The sequence below is a fragment of the Gracilinanus agilis genome, chromosome 1, assembly GCF_016433145.1.
Source record: "Gracilinanus agilis isolate LMUSP501 chromosome 1, AgileGrace, whole genome shotgun sequence".
Classification (NCBI taxonomy): domain Eukaryota; kingdom Metazoa; phylum Chordata; class Mammalia; order Didelphimorphia; family Didelphidae; genus Gracilinanus; species Gracilinanus agilis.
The window spans coordinates 591,039,239-591,066,425 of NC_058130.1; the positions used below are offsets into that span (position 1 = coordinate 591,039,239).

The window sequence follows — 27,187 nt, forward strand, 5'->3', positions numbered from 1 at the left end:
GTTTCTCGTGTGCCCTGTCTTAAGGGGAATGAGGAGGAGACAGAAAGGAAGTAGAGAATATAGTTCCTATTTTCATAGAGTTTACAAAATATGACTGATCCTAAGATAAGGTTTGTTTTTTTTAACCTATTCCATGATTCCTTGATTCCTTCCATATTCTTTTTTTTTTTTTTTTTTTTTTTTTTTTTTTTTTTTAATCCTTAACTTCTATGTATTGGCTCCAAGGTGGAAGAGTAAGGGTGGGCAATAGGGGTCAAGTGACTTGCCCAGGGTCACACAACTGGGAAGTGTCTGAGGTCGGATTTGAACTTAGGACTTCCCGTCTCTAGGCCTGACTCTCAATCTACTGAGCTACCCAGCTGCCCTGATTCCTTCCATATTCTAAATTGAAAATCTTCTTTGCCTCCCCAAATCTTCCTAAAGATCTTTGATTACCATCACACCTTTGCTTTTGTTCCTCTCACACCTAGAACCTTGCATTAGGCTTATCCATGTATGTCTACACCCCAAGGAAGTGTAAGCTTCTTGAGAAATGCACTGTATTTTTTATTTTTGAATCCTCAGAGCCTAACACTTACACACAAGGACAACAGCAGTAGCGTATTTGACAATACTTTCTTTTGGGTATACCTATGCCAGAGGGGCTTTTATAATAATCAAGGGCTTACAAAATACTTTTTTTTTTTTACTACAAGTGCACAATATTATACTTATTTAAAGATGAAGGCATTGAGGCTGAGAGGGAGAATCTATTTGCTTGTAGTCATACACCTAGTGAGTTTTGGAATTGGGAGATGAACTAAGACCCTCTTAACTCCAGTTAAGGATTTGGAGTCAGTTCAGGGCTATCTAGTAGTTGTTTACAGAGTGTGCACTCTAAGTGTGTGTATGACCTGTCAATCAACAATAGTGTTTCCTATAAGCCAGGCTAAGAGTAGTGCGAAGAGCTGGGGATAACATGAAAGGGAAAAAAACAGATCTTGCCACCAAGGATGTACTTTCTAATGGATGAGATAACATAAAAATCTCCAGGTATATTACAAATTGTGTACAGAGTAGATGGAAGGTGATCTGAAAGTAGAAGGCATTAACAGTGAGAATGACTGGGGAAAGCTTCTTGCTCAAGGTGGGATTTAGAAGAAAGCCAGGGAAACTAAGAGGCAGAGCTGAGGGGGAAACAGCTTTCCGGGGAGCTGGGAATGAAGCTGTGAGAAGTCAGTTCAAAGGCAGGGAGATGTTTGAAGAACAGCATGATAGACTGGTCTAGCTGGGGAGTAAATTATAATAGGGAAAAGGTAGTATGGCGAGAGAATTTCTGGCTCAGGCTTCCTGCTGCTACTTGCTCTGAAAGGAGAAAGACTGTGATGGGAAGAAGATCCTGCCCCAGTCTGTTCTGAGCTTACAGACATCATTTCTGGCAAGTAGAAGGTCATACCACCTGCACAATCAAGGCTGAGAGATAAGCCAGCACTTCGGTTTGGACCAGCTGGCAGACGTCCTTATCTCATGTTCCCTTATGTTACTTGTTTCCAAAATGTGTATACCCTTATCTTTCCCTTCTGTTTTTGGTAAAATTCCACTTTTCTTTCTTGCTTATGTGTTCGAAGTCTATATAAGGTGCTGAAACTGATTGTTGGAGCTTATTGACTCTTCTCTACAATCAATTGAGCCTGTACTCTGAGCAAAATAAAAATATATTTCACTATCTTTTCATCATTGATTTGGTGATTGACAGCAGTACCTAATCAATGATTTTTTCAGGTGATATTTGTCTCTGTAGTAGAGATCCAAGTTATGAAGATCTTTCAATGATGAGCTGAGGAGTTTCTATTTGATCCAAGAGATAATGGGCAGCCACTTAAGCCCATCAGTGACATAGCCAGATCTATACTTTAGAAAAATCACTTTGGCAGCTGAGAGGGTGATAGATTGGAGTGGAAATAGATTTGAGGCAGGGAGACCAATTGAAAGAAAGTGGTCCAGGCCACAAGTGACAAACAAATAAATCAATTAAAATAAAAAAGACATACATTTATATATATAAAATTTAATATATATATGTTGTAAAGGTGGAAATGACAAGATTTGGCAGTGGATTGGATGCATGTATTGAGTAAGAATGAGAGATTAAGGGTGATCTTGAAGTTTCAGACCTAGGTGGCTAGGAGAATAATGCACCTTTGGAAATAATAGGGAAGTTTGGAAAGGTGGAGGATTTTGGGTTGAAGATAATGAATTCTGTTTTCAACATGTTGAAATTGATATATCTATGGGACATTCAGATAGAGATATCAAAATGGCAGGTGAAGATTTATGACTAGCTCAGCAGAGAGCCAGTCTATATTTCTATATCTATATCTACATCTACATCTATATCTATATATCTTTATCTATATATTCAATATATTCCACATATATATGCAGAACTGGGAATCATCCGTCTTGAAGGGAACAAGGGGAAAATACAAAAGGAGTGAAGGTTATGGTCCCTCCTCTCAATTATTTTTGAAAAAATGTTCCCCGTGTGTCTAGTTTTGTTCCATGGCTAATGGAAAACCTGGAACCCATTTCTGATCTCAAGTAGTTTCACATGAGACGACATTAAAATGGATCCAGCTTTCTGTTATGCCTTTGTACAAGTTATTTAACCTCTCAGAATCCATTCCCTTATCTGTAAAATGAGTGGAGTGGGTTAGATGAACTCTAAAAGCCCATTCTAGCCCTTTCTATGCATCCTTAGGACCCATAACTAGATTCATTTCTGTCAAACATTCTTTGTTATCTTATTAGAATTTCCTTGTTGCTGGAGGCATGAAAATGGAGCAAATGTCTTTCAGTCTGAGGTCAAAGGTCTTTGATACCACTGAATGTATACCACTCACTGTAATTTGTAAATTTATTATCTTGTGTTGATATTTTGAATTAGTTCTGGTTTAATGTTTTTAAAATACGTGTATATATATATATATGTATATATATATATATATATATACACACACATATGTCACATGGCTGGATGATCCTATAGAATCCATTCCAGGGGAATTTTGGGACACATATCTCAAGGTGGGTTCAAGACTTGTTTGAATATGTTCATCAGAACTTTTTTTTTTTTTAAAGAAAACAACAAAATCATCTTTGATTTAATTTCATGTTCTGTGAAAAAAAATTGGGGGATTAATTTTATTGAGAGTATAGAAAATTAGTCATTCATTCTGGTCAGGGGTTTGTGATTTGAATCAGTTCAGGTCCCTCCTGACTTTTTTACTACTTGCTATATATTTCTATAGGGGCAAATGGGTGTTGCAGTGGGTAGAGAGCTGGCCTGGAGTCAGAAAGAATCATCTTTTTCAGTTCAAATCTAGTCTCAGGTACTTACTAGTTGTGTAACCCTGGGCAAGTCACTTAACCTTATTTGTCTAATTTTCCTCATCTGTTAAATGAGCTGAAGAAGGAAATGACAAACTACATCAGTATCTTTGCCAAGAAAATCCCAAATGTCACAAATCAGATATGACTGTAACAATTGAGAAAAAAATACATTTCTGAAATGGTCTCTTCTGCATACTCGAACTGTGGCAGCCCATCTTATAATCTCTTGCCCTCAACAAATATATTTGGCCATACACATGAAAAGTATATAGTATCTCTAAAATATCTTTCTTTCAAAAGAATTTGGGATTTTGGCAGCTATATATTTATGTATTTGGATTTACTTATTTTATATGAAAAAGAGGACTTAGAATCAGGAGTTTGAATCCTAATTATGATAATTGCTAGTTATATGACCTTTATCGTGTCATTTTCCTTCTCCAAGACTCAGTTGTTACTCCTTCCTTCCCCTTATTTACTTTCAGTGACTCCCTATGAATTAATTAAAATCCTTGACCCATTGACCTCACATGGTTATTTGGAGGAAGATTCTTATATCAAACCTATAGATCTCTAGAAATGGGAGCTGTTGTGATTGTAGTGATTTATATATGTGTCTGTAATCATGGTTAATATTTGATAATTCTTTTCTTTTAGGATTCAGTCTCCTTTCTGTACCTGACTTTTACAAAGAAGATGAGAAAAGTGTTTGCCAGTGAACAGCCTAAGCAACATAATTATGTTTCCCAACCCATAGCATCTTACTTTCTTTCATTTCCCTATGTGAAGCTTGGATGGTAGGTTGGGTTTACTTTATCTGGGTTCATTTTAGGATGATTAGCTCTTGATTTAGCTTTGATAATTCTTAAAAAAGTTATATGTATTTTCAAAGTATATTTTCTGGTCCAATTCATCCTGAAGCAAATCTGTTTATTTAGTTAATTCCTGGCTCTATATGACCAATTCACCTCTCATCTCACAGTGGCCATGTTGCCCAGAAGACAGATATGAGTTAAAGTAGCTCAAGTGTACCCTCTTCCTCTGGCTTTGTTGAAACTTAAAAAAAAATTAATCTATTTAATTTTTTTATTCAAAGATATTTTATTTTCCCAATAGCATATAATATTTTGAAACTTTTGGAAAAGTGAAGAATCCTTTAGTAAAGCAAGCCATCTGTTCCTAATTGTCTCCCACTTTTCTTTCTTTCTTTCTTTTTTAAAAGCTGAATCTCAGTTTTCACATTTGTTCAAAGCAAGGCGTAGCTTAACTGAAAATGTATAGTTTTTCCTTAATCATAATTTATAATTTAAATTTGGGGATCAAGTTTAATTCTTTATTTAATAGAGCCTGCTTATGATGCTATCTTCTGGGTCTATGGGACACCTTTTTTTTTTAGGGAAATCTTTAATTAATTAATTAAGAATATTTTTCCATGGTTACAAGATGCATGTTCTTTCCCTTCCTTCCCCCTCCCCTCCACCCATAGCCAATGTGAAATTCCATTGGGTTTTACATGTGTCATTGATCAAGACCTACTTCCATATTATTGATATTTGCACTAGGGTGATCGTTTAGAGTCAATATCTCCAATTATATCCCCATTGACCCTTGTGATCAAACTGTTGTTTTTCTTCTGTGTTTCTACTCCCACAGTTCTTTCTCTGGATGTGGATAGCATTCTTTCTCTTAAGACCCTCAGAGTTGTCCTGGATCCTTGCATTGCTGCTAATAGAGAAGTCCATTACATTTGATTGTGCCACAGTATATCTGTCTCTGTGTATAATGTTCTCCTGGTACTGCTCCTTTCACTGCACATCAATTCCTGGAGGTCTTTCCAGTTCACATGGAATTCCTCCAGTTCATTATTTGTTTGAGAACAATAGTATTCCATCACCAACAGATACCACAATTTGTTGAGCCATTCCCCAATCGAAGGACATTCCCTTATTTTCCAATTTTTTTTGCTACCACAAAGAGCACGGGTATAAATATTTTTGTACAAGTCTTTTTTCCCTATTATCTCTTTTGGGTACAAATCCAGCAGTGGTATGACTGGATCAAAAGGCAGATTGTGGGACATCTTTTTTAGGTGAGATTCACTGCCTCATATTAAGACCTTTCAGATAATTCACTAATTAATACTCTTGAATGGGGTTCAATATACTGTACCCACTATCTTCTGTTCCATAGTGAATAGTGTGAGTGTGTATATTGCATTTTTTTTATCTCTTAAAAATTTACTGGGGTCTTTTGCTTTTATATCATCTTTGTTTTTTAATATACCTCTCTTCACTCCTCTACCCAGTGAGCCTTCTCTTGTAACAAATATTAAAAACCAACATATCACGACTGCAGGTAATAATGATATGCATTATAGTACATCCATAGTGCCTTGCCCCTTTGGCAAAAAGGTGGGAGATTGGGCAATACTCTCCAAAGAGTTTCTCATAAAATTGTGCAATCAAAAAGAATTTTAAAATAGAAGGTGTCACTTTATTGGCAACAATTTGTCCTCAAACTGGACCAGTTGTGTTTGCTTCTCTAGGCCTCAAGTCTCTTCGCCTATAAAATAACAAGATGATAGAATCAAGGAATCTTAGATTTGGAAGAGAACCTAAAGATCATCAAAAACCTATCTCTATTTGAAATACAGTTCTCTAAAATATATGATACATGTGGTAATCCTTATTTATGTAAGTTGCTGTGTTGGGAGACCTATTCTATCTTTAGAAAGTTTTTAATTATGGGCACATTCTTCCTTATTTAGATAAAAAAATAATACTTTCCTAGAGATGGAAGACTTCTTCTTAATTTTGGTTCTGGGGACAAACAAAATAAATCTAAGCCCTCTTCCATTTGATAGTCTTACAGTTTTTTTTTTTAAATATATATTGTCTTCTTTTCTCTGAGCTAAGCATCTTAGTTCCTTAAACTAATCATCACAGGACATTTTTTGTTTTAAACCCTTACCTTCTGTCTTAGAATCAATACTAAATGTTGATTCCAAGGTAGAAGAGTGCTAAGGGCTAGGAAATTGAGATTAAATGACTTGCCCAGGATCACAAAGCTGGGAGGTGTCTGAGGCAAGGCTTGAACCCAGGACTGCCTATCTCTGGGCCTGGCTCTCTATCCACTTAGCTGGCCCCCAGGATGTGCTTTATTTTATTTTATTTTTAATTTTTTCCCCATGGTTACATGATTCTTGTTGTCTTTCTCCCCTCTTCCTTCCCCTCTCACAGAGCTGACAAGCAATTCCACTGGGTTATACATGTATTATCACTCACAGCCTATTTCTATATTATTCATTTTTGTAACAGAGTAATCTTTTAAAACCAAAACCCCAAATCCTGTACCCATTTAAACAAGTCATAAATCATGTTTTCTTCTGGATTTCTACTCCCACAGTTCTTTCTCTAGCTGTGGATAGCGTTCTTTCTCATAAGTCCCTCAGAATTGCTATTAGTAGCAAAGTCTATCACAGTTGTTCATTTCACAGTATTTCAGTTACTGTGTATAATGTTTTCCTGGTTCTGCTTATTTCATTTGGCATCAGTTCATGGAGATCTTTCCACTTCTTATAGAAATCCATTGATTCATCATTTCTTACAGCAAAATAGCATTCCATCACCATCATATACCACAATTTGTTCAGACATTGTCCAATCGAGGGACATACCCTCACTTTCCAGTTTTTTGCCACCACAAAAAGCATGCCTATAAATATTTTTGTGTAAATAGATCCTTTCCCATTTTTAAAAATCTCTTTGGGGTACAAACCTAGAAGTGGTATTGCTGGATCAAAGAGTATGCATTCTTTACAAATTGCCTTCCAGAATGGTTGGATCCATTCCCAACTCCACCAGCAATACATTAGCATAGGACATGCTTTTTTAAGTCCCTTGGCTTCCTAGGTATTCTCCTCTGGAATACCTCCAACTTACTAATATTCTTCCTAATATATGACTCCTCCCTCTGAACATAGTGCTTCAGATGTGTAGGGAGGGAGGGAGGCCAGTGGGACTGTCACATCCTTTCTATGGAATTTAAGATTCACCCTCTTGATTTATGTTGATCTCATAGTCCTATAAAACTCTTCAGTTTTTTTTTAACTGAACTTTTATCTAGTAATGTCTTTCCTACCTTATATTATATGTGTTTTTTTTTAACTTAACAGAACTTAGAAGGGCAGCTAGGAGGCACAGTGGGTAGAGCGCTGAGCTTAAAGTGAGGAAGACTCACCTTCCTGAATTCAAATCTGGCATCAGACACTTATTAGCCAACGGACCCTGGGCAAGTCACTTCATTCTGTTGACCTCAGGTTCCTCATATGTCAAATGAAATGAAGAAGGAAATGGCAAACTACTCCAGTATCTTACAAGGAGTGAGAGACAACTGAACAACAACAGAATTTTATTCTTATGTATAAGAAACTCCCTGCCTTAGCTACTTCCTACTTATGTGATGGTGGGCAAGTTATTTTAACTTCTCAATGTCAGTATTCTCATCTATAAAATCTATCTAACTCATGTGGTTGTTATGAGGAGCAACTATGATAACATGTAAAGTTATTTGCAAAACTGAAAGTACTCTATAAATGCTAGCTGTTATTATTATTAATTATTTCTGTCATCCTTCCCCATCAAGATATTTTTTGGGAATTTTTTTATTTTTTTGAAGCATGAAACTATTTTTAGAGGACTGATAATGAGCCACCAATGCCCTTTTGCTTCAGGACATTAATTCATTCAATCATACCACCATTAAGCCAGGAAATCAAAATTTTGTCTTCACTGTTCACTGATGTGTAAAATGAGCTGTCCTGTTCAAAGGAGGATAACTTCAAATAAGAATTTCTGATTATGTGGGCAACCACAGAAAGATACAGGTGTCAGGCTGAGGAGCACTTCCTTTATATGAGGTCTGAGGTATATGAAGATGTCAGTATCCATCCGGAAATGTTTATCTTGAACACTAATATTTTTTTAAACTAAATAAGGAAGGCTTTTTGCATGATTGCTATCAACTCCAGGCTTGTGATTCAGATACTATTCTTTAGTATACTCTAAGAACTTGGAGGTAGTTTTTTTGTACACAGCTTTCTTGTTTGCAGTGCTCTGGTGCTTGGATATCATCAGAGGTTTAGTATGATATCCTTGGCACATAGTGATTAATAAATATTGGTTGAATGACTATGTGTATACGTATGTGGAAAGTATCTTTGAACTTAAAAAATGTATATATATATGCATATATATATACACATACATATGTGTATATATCATTATAATTGTATTTCACTGCATTTGGCTTCCTTTGTAATGCTATGTGTTTAATTTTATACATTTAAAATATTATTCTGTGAAAGGGTCAGTAGGCTTTACCAGGCTGTCAAAGGGGTCAGTCCATGATACAAAAAAAAAGGTAAAGAATCCTTGTTTTAGAGTGAACAGGACTTAGGTTGATACATCTTTTTAAAATCCTCTAAACTAACCACCATGATAGTAAAGAAATTTACTAATTGTTCTAAGCAATACACAATACCCAATTCTCAACTCTTCTCCACTCTCCAAAAGTACAGAACTGGGATCTCATTGATTTAAGGAACTTTTTGCCTAGAAATTCTTTTCCCTAATACTGAATTATCTAGACAAATTATTGATAATTTACAGAGACTTGCCTGGGGGCTCTGAAAGATTACACATTTTTCCTGCTAGTATGTGCCAGAGTTGGTACCTGAACCTAGGTCTTCTTGACTCCAAGGCCAGCCCCTTAACCACTACGCTTTACTAGTAATTTATTAAGGGAAAAAGTAATGAAAAGGGATGAGGAGGCTTTGAAGAAGCTTCAAGAAGAAAAAAAACAAGGGAGAAAGTGTTGCGTCCCAAATAAAATTTCCCCTGTGATGTAACTGATAATCTCTTCTGATATACAGGTCAATGATTTCAGCAGACCTCAACCAGGATGGCCATGAGGATTTGGTGGTGGGAGCGCCAGGCTATAGCAGATTGGGCCATGTTCAGCTGGGGCGAGTATATGTCATCTACAGCAATGATCTAGGCTTGCCTCCCATAGACTTGGACTTGGACAAAGAAGCACATTTCATTCTAGAAGGCTTTCAGGTGTGGTTCCAATTCAATTTTTTTTTCCTTTACTGTGTTTTACTAGATAATAAATCATTGCCTAAAACCCATAATCTATTATCCTATGATCCTAGTGTTGTGTAAACTGTTTAGGATTTTAAAAATGTCTTAATTATTTAAGTAGAGCATAATGTGTAATTAATGATAAAAAAAAACACCCTATGATTTAAGAGGTAGTAGAGTAAAAGCAATGAAAAAAAGTTTTAAAAAAATGTCTTCACTGAAGAAATAAAATGGAGACTAACTATGCCAGAAGCCCACCTCCCAATAGCATATGGCTTAATTCTTATCAAGGGACTACTACTTAAAAGCAGCTAGGGCTTTCCCCCTGGGTAATGAGGTTTAGAAAGTACAGGTAGCATTTTTATTCTTCTAGGAGGTAGAAATAATGGGGCTTAACACTTAGCAAGAATAATGACTTAAAATAGGAAATTTAATAGAAGGTGTGCTCATGCCCTCTCCTTTGGGGGTACCCAAGACCCTTTCAGGCAATATGCAGAAAGTCAAAACTACTTTTCTAGTGTAAGGATGGGATTTGTGCAAGAGGGATGGGACAAAAGGAGCCAAAGAAAGCAGTTGCTGACAGTTGCTGACAGTTGAGACCAGATAGGAAATTCTGGGAATTTCTCCGAAGGAGGAAGGAGGAGAGGGTTTTGGGCAGAGGACTATGAGGAGAGAGGAGGAGGACATCCCAGCTTGGATCCAGTCCTGAGGGCTTCCTGAAGATCTTCTAGTGGAAATTGAAACCCTGATTCCCTGATAAAAGCCATTCCATCGCATCTCACCCATCAAGACTTCAATTGTTGAGACTGCTAAGTTTGGACTCCATTTTGGGAGCAATCTCTTAGTCTCCTTCTTCCATTACCCAACCTTGCTGAGAGACCCTTTTCCAGTCAACTCTTACAATTATAGGAAAGGACGGAAATAGAGAAACAGAAGGAGAAGGAGCAAGGGGAAGAGCTTAGGTGTGGGAATCATTAGAGTTCCCACCCAAGTGAAGGACCTCATAGCAATAGTGAAGAGGGCACCCCAAAATCCCTCTGCCCTTCACCCCTTTCTCCAATCTCTGAATTGCAAATAATAAAAGCCATTTATCAGTCAGATAGTGTTCCAGAGTGCCTGAGAGACAACAAGGGAGAGGGTAACCACAGCTTGGTCTGGCTGCCTCCATCTTGAAGCCAGACCACCCACTGTGAAATTAACTGAACAGGGGGAGATTTGTGTGAACCCTGCCCTTATTCAGAATCAGATTGGGGTACCACATACCTCATTTTAAAGGGAAGCCTTCCCTCCAACTCCTGTGGGGTGGCATGACTATCCAGGACACCAATTTTGGGGTGACACCCCCTTAAAGTCTCCCAGTGTATATTCAGCCCCAGGGGAGAGCTAGAAGAGAGACTCACCACATAGAGTTTCTCTATCTCCCTTCTATCAAACATCCAGGACTGGCTCTCTTTATTATTACAATAGTAATACCAAGATGTTTTCATTTCTAAATACAGTAAATATTGATAGATGTAATCCACTGAAATAAATCTCTTTGGGCTGGGGAGGGTTCTCAATTAATTTTTTAAAAATTATTTTAAAATTTTATCTTCTTTCTTAAAATCAATACTAAGTATAGGTTTCAAAGCAGAAGAGTGGTAAAAGCTCAGCAATTGGGATTAAAGTGACTTGTCCAGGGTCATACAGCCAGGAAGTGTCTGAGGCCAGATTTGAAGACCCAGGACCTCCCTATCTCTAGGCCTAGCTCTTTAGCCATTGAGCCATCTAGCTACCCCTTCAATTAGCTTTTAAGAGTGTAAAGGGGGCTGAGACCAAAAAGTTTGAGAACTGTTGCTCTTGACTCCACTCTGTTCCCTACTCCAGCAGCAGCCTTCCTAGTAATGACTTCCAAATATTCTAGAGTCTCCCCAACTCAACTAAATTTATCTTTAAAAGTTGATTGAGGGGGATGTTAAGTGGCTCAATCTAGGTCTGAGTTCAAATCTTCCCTCAAACACTTCCTAGCTGCAAGTCACTCAGCCCCCTTTGCCCAGCCCTGACCACCAATTCACAGTACTGATTCTAAGATGGAAGGTAAAGGGTTAAAAAAAAAAAGTTGATGTAAAGGGGCAACTTGTTCATTGTTTGTCCTCATCATATCTCAGGGTACTTGCCCTAGACCCCAGACTTGCTGCTTAGAGCTCTGGCCCTTACTGCTGTGATAGGAAAGGACAGTGGCGTTATCTCTATTTGCAGACAAACATAGAGTGGTCAGTCAAGGCCACCGCTTAGTTAATGACATTTGTTGAATTTTATTTGTTGGACAACAATTCTAAGTATATTGTGATGTGAAATATTGTATTGAGTCAGCTTAGTTCTTTCCCTGATTCTACCATTAATTCCTTATGGTATCAGGCAAACCACTTAACCTTTTTGTATTTTAGTGTTATTGTTGTTGGTTCAGTCATATCTGAATCTTCTTGACCTCATTTGGGGTTTTCATAGCAAAGATTCTAGAGTGGTTTGCCATTTCCTTCTCCAGCTCATTTGACAGATGAAGAAACTGAGGCAAACAGGGTTAAGGCATTTGTCCAGGGTCACATAGCCAGTAAGTGTCTGAGGCCAGATTTGAACTGAGGAAGAAAGGTCTTCATGATTCCAAGCCCAGTTCTCTAGCCACTGAGCCACCCATCATCTATAAAATGGGAATAACACTAATGCTTAACCTCACTTCTTGTAGTTATGAGAATGAAAATAAATAATAAACAGGAGTGAACTTTGCAAAGTTAAATGACAAGACTCCACAATTATGCAGGAGAGAAAGAAAGGTGCATTTTGCCAGTTTCTGTGTTTTAGGTAGACCCATGAACACGGTGCTGTAAAATAAGCACATCATGGTTTGGGACTGTAGACGTTATCTAGTTTAACCTTCTAATTTTACAGATGAGGAAACTGAGGCCCAGAGAGAAAATTAATTTGCCTAAGTTCACACAATAAGTGGCTGAGCTGAATTCAGGCCCAGGTTTTCTCAGTGTAAGCCCAGTGCTCTTTTTTCCATTTTGTATAGCTCCCACAGAGCATAAAAAAAAGTAACCAAATAATTCTACCTACTCGTGTTTGCTGCTCATTACTCACCTTCTCCAGAAGCCTCCCCCTCTGTTTGTCAGACACTGTTTTACAAAATAGAAGCATTCACAGCAGATATTCTTTGGAAACAGGAATAATTGCTTACCTCGGTGGGCGAGTGAACTCTTATAGAAGCAGCACTTTGAATGTAGTTGTTATTGGTGTTTTAAAATGTTTATTAAATGGTGATGTTTTTTTAAAAAATACTTACCTTCTGTCTTAGAATCAGTACTAAATATTGGATCCCACATAGAAGAGCAGTAAGGGCTAGGCAATGGGGGTTAAGTGACTTGCTCAGGGTCCCACAGCTAGGAAGTATCTGAGGCCAGATTTAAATACAGGACCTCCCATCTTCAGGCCTGGTTCTCTAACCACTGAGCAACCCAGCTACCCCTTAAGTAGAGTTTTTGAAGATAAGAATGGTCTAGTGGAAAAAACACTGGCTCTGAGGTCAGAGTCTTTCAGCTTTGCCATCCACTAGCTTTACAATTAATTCTCTGAGCTCCTGTGTCCTCATCTGCAACACGAAGCAGTTCAAAAGAAGAGAGAAGAAAACCAAATCGCTTGCATTAAAGATGAAAAGGGTGAATATACCACTAATGAAGAAATTAAAGCAACTATTAGAGTTGTTTTGCTCAAATTTAACAACGAAAGAAAAATAGAACACTTGCCACCCCCCTCCCCCAAATAAACTGGCTTCTCTGTCAGAGCAAGAAATAGAATACCTAAATAAACCCTTTTTAGAAAAAGAAATTGAACAAGCCATAAATGAACTCCCTAAGAAAAAAGCATCAGGACCAAATGAACTTATAAGCAAATTCTACCAAACATTTAACTAATTCCAATATTAAACAAATTATCTGAAATAACAAATAAAGAAGGAGTTTTTCCAAACTCCTTTTATGAAACAAATGAGAAGTTCACAGGATCATAGACCTAGAAGGGACCTGACAGATCATCATTTTATAGGTGAGCAAACTTTGATCTCTAAGCTCCATTTTAACAAATGATGATGATGGAAATGATTATGATGATGATGATGGTGATGATTCTAGGATTAGAATTCATATATCTTTGGGGATGCTTAGTTAACTTTCAGAAAAGTCTGAAAAGGCACCCATTGATGATATATTGAATATGAGGCATGTATAAAAGCTACATAGGATGAGGAAACATGCACAGTGGTTGGCAGGAGCATTGACTCATTGAAATACTGAGGACCAGCAGGGAAGCTAGTTCTTAGCATTCTGAAAGTTGGTCATCACTCTGCCTTCAGTTTGCCTTATGTCTTCCAATAGTCCAGGAAAATTCCTTTTTTTTTTTCTTTTCATCAGGTGCCCACCTACAAAAATGGTAGGTGTTGTGGAGGTTACCTAATAAGTATTAGAATTGCTTATGGAAATAAGGAATTCTCCTATAGAGAATGCATCATACTGTAGACACTGAAGGCTACCAGGGTGTAGTGGAAAGGCTGGGCTTGTTACAGAAGCCAAAGGTTTGAATCCTACCCAGTTAAGCTATTTATTCAATTACTGTGTGACCTTGGACTTCATTACTTTGGGACTCAGTTTTTTCATTTCTAAAATGAAGAGTTAATTTAGATCAGGAGTTGGCACATTCTACTGCCCAAAAGCCAAATTCAGTCTATGGTCTGGTTTTTATATGGCATTTACATTTTAAAATATAATGCTGGGGCAGCTAGGCAGCTCAGTGGATTGAGAGCCAGGCCTAGAGATGGGAGGTCTTGGGTTCAAATCTCATCTCTGACCCTTTTTATCTGTGTGACCATGGGCAAGTCTCTTAACCCCAACTGCCTAGCCCTACCACTCTTCTGCCTTGCCACCAATACACAATACTGATTCTTTTTATTTTAAAAGTAAACCTTCCATCTTAGAATTGATAACATGCATTGGTTCCAAGGCAGAAGAGTGATAGGGGCTAGGCAATGGGGGTTAAGTGATTTGCCCAGGGTCTTGCAGCTAGGAAGTGTTTGAGGCACACAGTATTGATTTTAAGATGGAAGGTAAGAGTTAAAAAATATATATGTATATAGATATATACATACATATACGCACACACACGTATATATATGCACACATATATTATATATATATATATATATAAATTTATAAAATGAAACTTTCTTTTAAAATGTTAAAACCATTCCTTGCTGTATGTGTACAAAAGTTGGTGGCAAAATCCCATTGGCTGTAGGGTTTGCCAACCACTGGAATGGATTATCACAAAGGCTGCTTAAAATCTCTAAGTCCTATGTCTACATTGATCTCCTTTCTAGTTCTAGTAGTCTGTGAACCTCTGGCTTTAGGCTTAAGGTAAATGAAAAAGTAATGGTGTTGGAGTCTGAGGACCTGGGTTCAAAGCCTACCTTGACCACTTTCTTACTTGGTGTGATCTTGGGCAGGTCCATTTATTTCCCTGAACTTGAAATTTTTCATCTATAAAATGAAGGAAATCTAAATCTGTGATCCTAATAGCAAGGATTAATGAGTCATTTTAATTGAGGAAGAAGGCTTTAGAACCCCTCCCCTCCAAAATAACTTTCCAAACAAACAAACGAAAACTATTCATCAACTATCTGCTGTCTAGAACAGCTCAAGTCTCTTTTGGAAACTGTGAGCCATGTCATGTTCTAAAAACCTAGGATGTACAAAGAAGGTCTTTATTTCCTGTGGCCCCGTTTCCAGGGATCCTCTCCCTTCATCACAGCAGGAGACATTCTAAAAATGTTGCTTGGGAAACCAGCATAAAGCACAAGGACTTTCTTTCTTTTAAAGATTATGACTTAGCAAATGGAAAATAAAATTTAATTCTTTAGCCCTCAGGTCGTTTTGGCTCTGCAGTCACAGTGTTGGACTTCAACCAGGATGGGCTACCTGACCTGGCAGTGGGAGCCCCTTCGGTGGGAGCCGAGAAACTCACTTATAATGTAAGGTTACTTTAACCTTCAAGACTTGTCTTTTGTCCTTTCTCTCTCCTTTATTTCTAAGAGGAAGAAAGAAAATGAAAAATCCTAGGGATGGTCAGTTAGATTCTGATGTTCATAATTTTCACCTAATAATATGATGGCTATTCGTTTAACCTTTATTTATCTTACAATGTTAAACACCATCAGGGATACAGAAGAAACACAACACATGGTCTCAGACAACCAGGCAGTTGTAATTTTGTTGGGAAACTAGGAAAGTTGGAGAGACCAGAAGATAAGCAAGAAAAATGCAGTTCACTCCCAAGAGAGCAACAAGATGTCACAAGGCAACATGTGAGATGTGCCAGACGAGTGGTACAAACAATATATTACAAGTTTCAGGTAGAAGAGAAATCATGTAGAACCAGAATCATCAGGAAGGGTATCATGGAAGTACTGAGAGCTGAACTGAGCCTAAGGATTGGTAGGAGTTGATTTGGAAACCTTCTTTCTATTGATTTCACTTTGTTATCATAAAGAACTGATGTCTCAAATTTTGGGAAATGATCAGAGCATTCTAAGTTTGTAAGAGAAGAAACCAGGGTGTTGTGAGAAGTAGATCTTCTTCAAGGTCATCAGTAATTGTTATTTAGCATCATCTGGAGACAATGACCATATGAAAAGACACACAAAATTTACCAGAAATAAAAATTAAATTTGAAAAATTAAGACACAAAAATTTATTAAATAGATATTTTATATCATTTAATCAATCCACCAGCATTAATTAAGCACCTATTATATGTCAGGCACTTTGTTAAGCTTATGAATACAAAGAAAGGCATATCCCTCAAGGAGCATACATTCTATTGGGGAGACAGCATGTGAACAACTGGGTACATACAAGATACATCTACCAAATGCTATTATCAAATGAGATAACATATATAAAGCACTCTAACTTTTAGGGTGCTAGAGAAATACTAGCTATTGTTATTACTTAAGTCTCCAAGATGATACTTCTGATCCATTTTTTGGTCATTATCTAGGGGTCAGTGTATGTCTTTTTTGGAGCTGGAAAAGGAAAAATATCTTCTCAACCAAATGTCACCATTTCTTGCCAGGTATGTCTATCTAGTCGTAATGTATATTGGCCACCTATATCTGGGCCTCTGTTGATGTCTCTTTGGGTTGGGGCAGTGATGGGCAAACTATTCCCTGGGGGCCAGATCCAGGCTGTAATTTGCTCATCACTGCCTTAAGCAATTCCCTAATCACTACATCTGGATGTGGGGGAATAGTGTTTAGGGAATTGCTTAAGGCAGTGATAGGCAAACTATGGCCTGGATCTGGCCAATGGGGAATAGTTTGCCCATTACTGGGTTAGGGAGATGATATAAAGAAGAGTTCTGACAGATCTTATTCTCTAAAAAGGAGAGACTCCAAATATGAGCCAGTTGGTGGACCTTTTTGAAAAGTCTGCTTTTCAAAGATTAGCCTAGTTAACTTTGGGGAGCCTCAGTACCAAATTAGGCACAGGGTGACAAATTATTTGGCCATAGCAATTCACTGAGAATATCTGTAAAGTTGTAGAGGCATTGAAATCTGTGTCTAGTGAAGGGGTCTGGATCACCCTAATGAAATTCCAGATATGTGGACCATTTATATTTGACCACTGTGGCCAGACTTGTGGGACTTTTTCATTAAAGAATCTACGACATGGAGAAGTTAGGTGGCTCAGTGAATTGATAGCCAGGCCCAGACTGGGGACATCCTGGGTTCAAATCTGGCATCAGACACTTCCTAGCTGTGTGACTCTGGGTAAGTCACCTAGCCCACATTGCTTAGCCCTTACCACTCTTCTGTCTTGGAACTGATATACAATATTTATTTCAAGGCAGAAAGTAAGGGTTTAAAATAAAAGAATCGATTGCAAAGAACTCTCCGTAGACCCCTTTAAAATCTCCAGTTACAAGTTCAAAGCTGTTTTCTTTTCAGGACATGTACTGCAACCTTGGCTGGACGCTCTTGGCAGCAGATATTAATGATGATGGTGCCCCTGACCTGGTGATTGGGTCACCCTATGCACCCAGCGGAGGAAAGCAGAGGGGACTGGTGGCTGCCTTCTATTCGGACCCCATCCAAGATGCCAAAGGTGATGTTTGCTGGCAGGACTGCCCGGTCTCTGCTGTATGTAGCTTGCATCTTCTTCTGAGTGCCTTTCCCTCAGCCCTTGGAAAAGAAGCCCAATCATTGCTTTTCCTGGTGATACAGTTAAACTCAGAGAATACAAAAGAGACTATGTACCCAAAGGGTTTCAAAGGGATGTTAGCTTCCAGGCAGAACAGAAAAATGTAACCATTCTCTCTTCCTTGGCACTTACATGAACAGTTCCTTCAGCAGCAGCTTTCTAAGAAAGTTTAGGGTAGGAGATAACATACTGTGAAATGTCTTGAAAAGCAGTTATTGTTACAAACTGTTCTTTGGTCCTGACCAATATGGCCACAAATTTTGTTCCTCGTTTTAATTAGAAGGGCCGTTGTGGACCTCCAGAATGAAAAAGGGCTCTGGTCCAAATGGACTCCTTTGACAGAGAGTCCCTCTGAGACCTGCCAGACTTCAGAAAGGACTTGGCGCTTTTTACCTCCAAATTCATGACTGCCTCCTCATGAAGGTGTCTGCCCTTCCCTTCTAGATCAACTGAACGTTGAGGAGGCTAATTGGATGGTGAAAGGGGAAGTCGACTATGCCTGGTTTGGGTATTCACTTCACAGCCTCAGCCTAAAGAACAGAACCTTGTTGTTAGTTGGGAGCCCAACCTGGAAGAATATGAGTAGGTAAGCTCTGGGAATTCTAGGGACTGAGCCCCAGGGGAAAGTCATAAAACTTATTGTATCTTCTTAGCCCTCCAGATGGGCAATTTCTCTAAGTAAATTCAATACTTTTATAGATTTTTTTAAAATTTTAAACCCTTTAACTTCTGTGTATTGACTTATCGGTGGAAGAGTGGTAAGGGTAGGCAATGGGGGTCAAGTGACTTGCCTAGGGTCACACAGCTGGGAAGTGTCTGAGGCTGGATTTGAACCTAGGACCTCCCAAATTCAATACTTTTAAATAGAAGTGGGGATTCTGGGATCTTATAAAATCTACACCTGACAGATTGTTAAAAATAAAAATAGATGGGTTCAAATCTGGCCTCAGATGCTTCCCAGCTGTGTGACCCTGGTCAAGTCACTTAATCCCCATTGCCTAGCCCTTACCACTCTTCTGCCTTGGAACCATTGCACAGAATTGATTCTAAGATGGAAGGTAAGGGTTTAAAAAATGAATAAAAATCAAAGCCATTTTAGGGGGTATGGTTTGAAGGGTTTTCTGCTTAGAAACAGAAAGGAGAGTTTGGTGCCCAGTTCATGTCCCTACTAGGGCCACTTACACTTGCATGGCTTTACACTACTACTGCCCTTAAGCCAGTGAGGATTATGAAGCTCTGTGTGTGTGTGTGTGTGTGTGTGTGTGTGTGTGTGTGTGTGTGTGTGTGTGTGTGTAGTCTTCTTTTCCTTTATGTTCAGTTCAGAAATAATTTTTTTTTAAACCCTTACCTTTTGTCTTAGTATCAATTTTAAGACAGAAGAGTGGCAAGGGCTCAGCAATTAGAGGTTAGATGACTTGTCCAGGGTCACAGCTAGGAAGTTTCTGAGGCCAGATTTGAACCCAGGCTTGGCTGTAGATGTTTGGGTTGCTGAGAATAATCTGTTTTTTCCAGGGCAGGTAACATGTTCTACAACCGGGATGAGAAACAGAGCATCGGAAAGGTCTACGGCTTTTACCCACCAAGTAAACACAGCTGGTTTAAGATTTCTGGAGACGAGGTAGGAGATTCCTTCCGGGGATGTCTGCCACAGCACACTCTATCATGCAAAGCTGTTCAGTATTGACAATATTGCATTTTTTCAGGCAATGGGGAAACTGGGCACCTCCATATCAAGTGGCGTTGTAGCAGTTGATGGAGCCCCGAGACAGGTGCTGCTGGTTGGTGCCCCAACTCGTGGTATGTCAGACACCCCTTAATAAATACACCACCTATCAGTCAGATGACCCTTTGGACCCACAGAACTAAGATTTTTTAAACCTCAGCATTTACCAGAGACAGGGTCATGTCTCAGGGTGGAGGACCTTGCAAGGAGATCTGAGCCTGGGTGTTTGATTTAATTCCCTTTTAGGAGAAAGACTAATCCAAAAGAGTCAATGGGTTTCATAAGTGCCCTTTTTTTCTTGCTTGTTAGAGTCAAAACATAGAATTATACCATTAAAAAAAAACTTAATGAATAAAGGCCCTGGTACCTATACTGCCACATATTGGCTCTGCTGGAGTTTTGACTTTTTTTGGAGTGATTCCTAACCAATTTTTTTCCTTCAAATTTACAATACACTCTTCTTGCTTTATTTTACAACTTCACCTCTTCCCCCAAACACATACCTTTAAATGCTATGCAGTTTAATAAATGTATGAATGTATAAAAGTACAGTATAGTTTCATTAAGTTTATTTTTAAAATTAAAGTAGATTTATACTTTAAAGAATAAAGTAAATTTATTTTAAATTAATTTTGCTTTCAGATATTCAGATATATTTGCTTTCTGAAATAGCCCAGAGTGCTATAATAATAATACTAGCCCATTTCTCTATAGAGCTGTCAGCTTTACAAAGGGTTTTCCTCATGGCAGTTCTGTGAGCTAAGTAGTTTCCCATTTTACAGATAAGAAGATTTAAGTCTTAGAGGATCCATGATCATATTGCTGGTAAATGTCCGAGAAAGGGATCTAAGCCCATGTCACTTGAGCCTGAATCCAGTGCTATTTTTCTATGAAAAATATCGGCCTAGACTTAAATTGGTGAAAGGTCAGAGGGAGCATGCATATATGGACTAGAAAGAACACTGTATTTAGAGATAATGCCTGCGTTTGAGTCCTGGCTCTGACACTTTCTATTTGTGGTGTTATTGTTGGTCAGTAATTTTAAGTCATGTCTGACTCTGTGATCCCATCTGGAGATGATGATGATGATGATGATGATGATGATGATGATGAATTTTGGGGGAGAGTTTCTTGAAAAAGATACTGGAGTGTTTTGCCATTTCCTTCTCCAGCTCATTTTACAGATGAGGAAACTGAGGCCAACAGGGTAAAGTGACTAGCATAGGGTCACACAGCTAGGAAATGTTTGAGCTCAGATTTTAACTCGGGAAGCTGAGTCTTCCTGACTCCAGACCCAGCACTCTTATCTATTGGGTGACCTTTTTCTGAGTCAAAAGCAGTGATTCCTAACTTTTAGAATTTTTTTTCAACACTCTATTATTGCTTTATTTTGCAACTTCATCTTCCCCCAAATACACATTCTTAAATGCCATTCTGCCCCTTGAATAATAGTAATGTCATTTTTATTTGGTGACACTGGGTAATGAGGTACTCCAAATAAGTGAATTTTTCAGATAACTGATCCCTCTTCCTTAAGACACTGACACTTTTAAAAAACGATTTTAACTACCTTTCATGGTTAATTTTTCTATACACATCTCAGCTTTAGTAAACACAGTACACCGAATATTATTACCATATCAAACTATAAAGCAGCAATCCTCTTTCGTGTTTTTGTCTAAGGCTATTTGCTCCTTTGCTAAGTGGCTCCAGGTTGCTGTGCTTTCCTAGTTAGTATTTTTTGTCCTTCCTTTTCTCTCAATGATCCTTTCTTGCTGCTTTCAAGGGGCTTGCTTCAAGCATCCCCCAGGATGCTTCTAATTAAAGCATGTTATAAGTTGAGAATTGAAGACTGCCCAAGAAAATTAGATAATCAGACTTGTTAATATAGTAAAGATCCATTTTTAAAAAGACCAAATTAACTTATATTAATTCTATACACAGTACTGTCAGTTGTTGTTCAGTCATGGCCCCATTTAGAATTCTATTGGCAAAGATACTGGAATGATTCTTAGATTCATTTTATAGAAGGGAAACTGAGGCAGACACGGTGAAGTAACTTGCCCAGGGTCATACAGCTAGTAAGTCAAAAGCAGATTTTATCTCAGGTCTTCTTATGACTTGAGGCCAGTGCTCTACCAGCCCCACTAATTCAGTAAATCTTACTTAAGAGCTTGAAGGCAATTCCAGTCTTTGCCATAGAAACCAATAAATCCAGCATGCCCAACCCTAATTTTGCAATATCCTATGGCTGTGTTGGCGAACATATGGCACAAATACCAGAGCCTGTCGAAGGGGGTTGCTTCCTTCCCCTCCCTCTCCACCATGCCTGACTCCATATTCCTCACTTCACCTGCCCCTCTGCCCAGCCGCCCAATGGGACACTTCCTCCCTCCCCTGTCTGGGGGGTAAGGCAGGGTGGGGGGGCTCATATGTGGCATGAGGATTGCAATTTGGGCACTTGGACTCTAAAAGGTTTGCCATCACTGTCTAGGGTATTGCTATATTACTAATCTTAAAGGGCAGCACAAAAATGTTCAAGCAAAATCCAATTTAGGATTTTTTAAAAACTAGAACTTTCTAACAATAGATGGGTTGCCTCAGGCAGTAATAAATTCTCTGTCACTTGAAGTATTCAAGAAGTAAGGAATATTGTAGAAAGGATTTTTGCATTAGGTGAGAGGTTGGACTAGATGGTCAATTAGGGTCCTTCCCAAATCAATTTATTTATTTATTTATTTTTATTTTAATTCTGAATATTTTCCCACAGTTACATATTTCATGTTCTTTCCCTCTCCCCCAAACCCCCCTAAGCTGATGTACAGTTCCACTGGGTTTTACATGTATCATTGTTCTTCCCAAATTTAAAATTCTTTGTTTACTTTTCATAACATGTGATATCTTAAGTCTAATCCTTCGATATTTGGTTAGTTATTGCATTTTCATTGTTTTGCACTGTTTCAGATGACATGTCTAAAATGGTATTCTTACCCATGACCCTGCACCAGGGAGGCCGTACTTGGATATATGACTTGACACCTGACACAAAGCCCTCTTTGCTCGGCACCTTCAGTGGGGATAGGCGTTTCTCCCGCTTTGGAGGGGCCGTATACTTAAGTGACCTGGATGATGATGGATTAGGTAAGAAGGAAACATGAACTCAGCCAAGGAGTCAGATTCCTTTCCTCAACATAGCAATTCTCCAGCAGAGACCCCCTCCCTCCCCCCAGGCTGTACCACCAGAGCTCTGTCAGCTTAATTAGATTGGCCTTATCTAGTTCAACTCCATCATTTTGTAAAGGAGGAAACTCACCCTAGAGAAGGTATGATTTGTTCAGGGTCACCCAGCTAGTTAATTGGCAGCTCAGTAACACTAAAGACCTTTGATGACAATTCTGTGCCTGTTAAAGCCCAGACCAAGATGTGTAAACAAGAGTTAGCTGTCCTTGTGGGTGGCTTTGCTCAGAACCTCCACCCTAGTACCCATGGACCCATCGCTATCAACTGATGATGAATAATGAAATGGGAAATGAACCTGGGTCTTGGTCAGGCTAAGATTGGAGGAGATGATTTGAAGGCAGCCCTAGCTTAGCTGGATAAGGAGTGTGTTGGGATAAGATAAGGAAATCATGACTACAATGAGGGTTCATCTTTCCCCCTAAGCCCTTCCCTGCTTTTGCTACTTTCCCCGTTCCTAGAGAGGCAGCACCAGCCTCCCAGACCCCAGACTCACAACCTAGGAGTCATCCCAGATTCCTCATCTCTCCCTCCATATCCAAGATGTTGTCAAGACCTTTGCGGCATCTCTCAAATTCTCCCTCCTCCTCTCCTCTGTTGCTGTCTTCACCTGATGCCTGGATTAATCTTCCTAAAGTACTGATCAGATCATGCTATTGCCCTCTCCTCCTTCCTCCCCTTAATAAAATCTGATGGCTCTCTATTGCCTCAAGACTCAAATACAAAATATTCTGTTGGCATTCAAAGCTTTCTCCTGCCTTTCCAGTTCCTCTTAACTTTATTCATGGCACTCCTCTTCTACCTGTTCTGTCTCTCAGCTCCCTGCCTCTCTCAGCTGTCCACCATTCTTGGGATCCTTCCCTCTGACTACTGGCCTTCCTGGTTTCCTTTACGTTTCAACTATGTTCTATGGAAAGCCTCCCTTAATTCTAGTGCCTTCCCTGTTACTTATTTCCCATTTATCCAATACATAGCTTGATTTATATATATATATTTGTATGTTGTTTCCTCTATTAGACTGTAAACTTTTTTTTTATGATTCCAAACTTCTTTATTGTTGTCAAAGAGGAAAATTAAAAAAGCCTGAACAGACAGTGTATTTAAGCCCTAAAAATCACCTTAGTAGAATGTAAGAGCATACACTACTATGCATTTAATGAATTGAAAGACCAATGATTAGAAGTCCAATCATTAAAATTCGACCGTAAGCTCTTAAGGGCAGGGACTGTCTTTTTTCTCTTTCTGCATCCCCTGTGATTAGTACACGCCTGGCATGTGGCAGGCACTTAATAAATGATTGTTTATGGGTTCACTGAGGCCATTTTCCCTTCTGCTTCATGCTTACAGATGAGATCATCATATCAGCCCCTCTGAGGACAGAAGACTTCACAAGTGGGCTGCTTGGTGGGGAAGACGGCCGTGTCTACATCTACAATGGCAAGAAGGCTGCCCTTGGTGATGCCACAAGCAAATGCAAATCTTGGGTCTCTCCGTGTCCTGAAGAAAAGGTAAGTCATAAAAGCATCCCACCACAAAATCCCCTGCTGCTTGGGAAAAGGGTGGCTGATGACTGAGCCCTTACGAAGGTATTCAAGTCCTGATGTTATGATACTTCATAAGAAGAAATAAATTAATGCTTTCTGGGGTTTGATGACTGACTGCAGGATCTTTATCTCCTGTGCTGTATGTCTCCTGGTGCTTTACTACCCAAGGAAGCATTTAACAAGCTAAGCCGGCAGAACATGAATGGTAGTGGCCTGCTCTTAGCACTGCATTCACAACTCTGACAAGATCTCATAGTCAACGGCCAAGAGACTGACCACTTTGAAGGTCAAACCCACAAAGACCCTTTCTTTACCTCCTAGTTTTAGCATCATAGTTACAGCTGGTAGGGACTTTTAGTCCAGTTCCCACCTTTTGTACAAGAGAAGACTGAGGCCCAGAAAAATGAAGTGACTTATCTGTCACACAGGTGGTAAGTAGTAGAGCTAAGATTTGAATCCAAGTCCTCAGACTTTGAACCCAGCAAACTTTGGGATGGGTTCCTTTGTCTTCCATTTTCTGGATCCTCATGGTCTGGCCATCACACAAAAATTATTCTTTTGAATCTATCTATGTGTATTATAATGACTATAATATGATGTCTCCCTCCCACCCCTTTCTTTTCTTCCAGGCCCAACATGTATTGATTTCTCTTGAAGTGAGTACCTCTTGAAGTGTTTTTGAGAATCAAATGAAAACAATTACTTTTTCCTAGTCAAATATGGTGTAATATGGCAAGTTTTTAATAAGACTATTAATGAACAAAATATGTTTTATAGGAAAGTTCAAGATTTGGAAGCTCTGTGATCACAGTGAAGTCAAAAACAAAGGTGAGGACAACAAATATATGTGTGTGTGTGTGACACACACACATATATATTCTTTTTTGCATTTACTTTCTTTTTTCTCTAATACTAATTATTGGAAATTTGGGAAGAACATCTTTTGGCATACTCATCAACAAGTATTTATTAAGGGATAGCTAAGTGCCTCAATGGATAGAGCCTTGTGCTAGGGAAATCCTGGGTTCAAATATGATCTCAGATACTTTCTAGCTATGTGAACCTGGACAAGTCACTTAACCCCATTGCCTAGCCTTAGTATTGATTCTAAAGCAGAAGGTAAGGTTAAAAAAAAAAAAAACCCAAACACAAGTATTTATTAAGTACCTACTGTGTGCCAAACACTATGCTAGGGTCTATATCAGGGGTCGGCAACCTTTTTGGCCGTGAGAGACATAAACGCCACATTTTTAAAATGTAATTTCGTGAGAGCCGTACAGCGCTCACAGTGCACGCTCCTGTAACAGTGCCTGAAAAAAAATTGACTTTATGGCTCCTGCAGAGCCATATCTGGCCCTCAAAAGAGCCAGATATGGCTTAAGAGCCATACGTTGCCAACCCCTGGTCAAGAGTTATCAGTTTTGCATTTTGACGAAAATTATATAAAAATTAAAAACTCTTAATTATAAAGATTTTACATTTCATTATAAGTTTATGACATCAGTCATTCACTCAGGCAAATATTACATGCATACATCTGCATATCTTGACAGGGCTTATTTTTTGGGAATTCATAAGATCATAAAGAACTAGAAGGCACCTTATGCATCATGTAGTCCAACATACCCTCCATTACACAAAAAGGGAAACTGAGACCCAAGGAAGATAAGTGATATGACTGAGGTCGTACAAATAGTGTTGGGGGCAAGATTGGAATTCAGGTCCTCTGACTTTAGAACCATTGCTCACAACTTCTGCATCATACTGGACTGAATTCCTTGGAACAAATTGCAGTGTGTTTGCAGCCCTGTTAAATGAATCAGAGGTCATTCCTATATCCAAATTTTTCTGCCTAAGAATGCTTAACTTCATATTCTTGCATTTTTAGTTCCCTAAATACATCATTCAGGGTCAACTGAAATCCTGTGGTTGGCAGGGTTCCAAATTCAAGGAGGTGAGGTTAGATTGCCCTCTCCTGGCTGCCTTATATTTCAGGTGCTTTTTGAGTCTGTTCTTGAGTGACTTATCTGTGAAGATGTAGGTGGGAGGGATTGTAGAGGGCATTTAGTCCAAACCCTTCATTTTACAGCAAAGGAAACCAGGAGGCCAAATGACTTGCCTGAGGTCACACTGATAGGAAGTAAGTAGCAGAGCTAAGAGGCTTCTTTCTACTACAACACAGATCCCTAAAAAAGTTCAATTAAAAAGTTAATGATGCCAAAGGATTCTGTAATTACAAAATTCTTACTTTACCTCTTAAAATAGCCAGTTTCCCTTATGTATTTAAAATTTAGTTTAATTTTACAAAATTCTGACAGTTGATGTTTTCCAAGAATACAGTCATTGTGTAAGATGAATGACATTTATGGATTCACTTTTATTTTCACTCATTGAGAAGAGTCACACAGCTGGTAAGTTTCAAGCAGCTGAACACAGGGCTCTCCCCCAAGACCAGAGCTTTCCCTGCTCGTGGAAGAGTGGCCAAGAGTGTTGGATTTGGGAGTTGGGAAGTCCTGGGTTCAGATTTGGCCTCAGACACTTCCTAGCTGTATGAGCTGGGGGAGTCCCTGAATTTGCCTGTCCATTTCCCCATCTGTAAAATAGAGTCAGTCATAACACAGGCAACCTCCTAGGGCTGTTGTGAGGATAAAATGAGGTAATATTTTTAAAGTGCTTTGTAAGCCTAAAGCACTATATAAATGCCAGCAACTACTACTATATAACAATATATTATTAAATTATATATCAATTTTATTAAAATATATTATTACATAATAATATAATATATAAAATTACAATTTTATATATATTTAATTTAAAATTATAAAAACATAATTTAATATAAAATTTAAGCCCTACTGTATACACAGGACTGCCCTAGGT

At 38.7% G+C, this 27,187-nt stretch overlaps 1 protein-coding gene across 1 annotated transcript in view; it reads left to right on the forward strand.

The window, feature by feature from the left end:
• GPLD1 (glycosylphosphatidylinositol specific phospholipase D1) overlaps positions 1-27,187 on the forward strand; it is a 62,707-nt gene that overhangs the window by 27,259 nt on the left and 8,261 nt on the right. The window contains exons 13-24 of the mRNA XM_044667422.1: positions 4,030-4,169; positions 9,305-9,491; positions 15,460-15,570; positions 16,599-16,673; positions 17,548-17,704; positions 18,245-18,386; positions 19,313-19,418; positions 19,504-19,597; positions 22,488-22,664; positions 24,108-24,268; positions 24,934-24,960; positions 25,082-25,132. Of these exons, the coding sequence (XP_044523357.1) occupies positions 4,030-4,169; positions 9,305-9,491; positions 15,460-15,570; positions 16,599-16,673; positions 17,548-17,704; positions 18,245-18,386; positions 19,313-19,418; positions 19,504-19,597; positions 22,488-22,664; positions 24,108-24,268; positions 24,934-24,960; positions 25,082-25,132 (1,428 nt within the window). The remainder of the gene's footprint in view (positions 1-4,029; positions 4,170-9,304; positions 9,492-15,459; positions 15,571-16,598; positions 16,674-17,547; positions 17,705-18,244; positions 18,387-19,312; positions 19,419-19,503; positions 19,598-22,487; positions 22,665-24,107; positions 24,269-24,933; positions 24,961-25,081; positions 25,133-27,187) is intronic.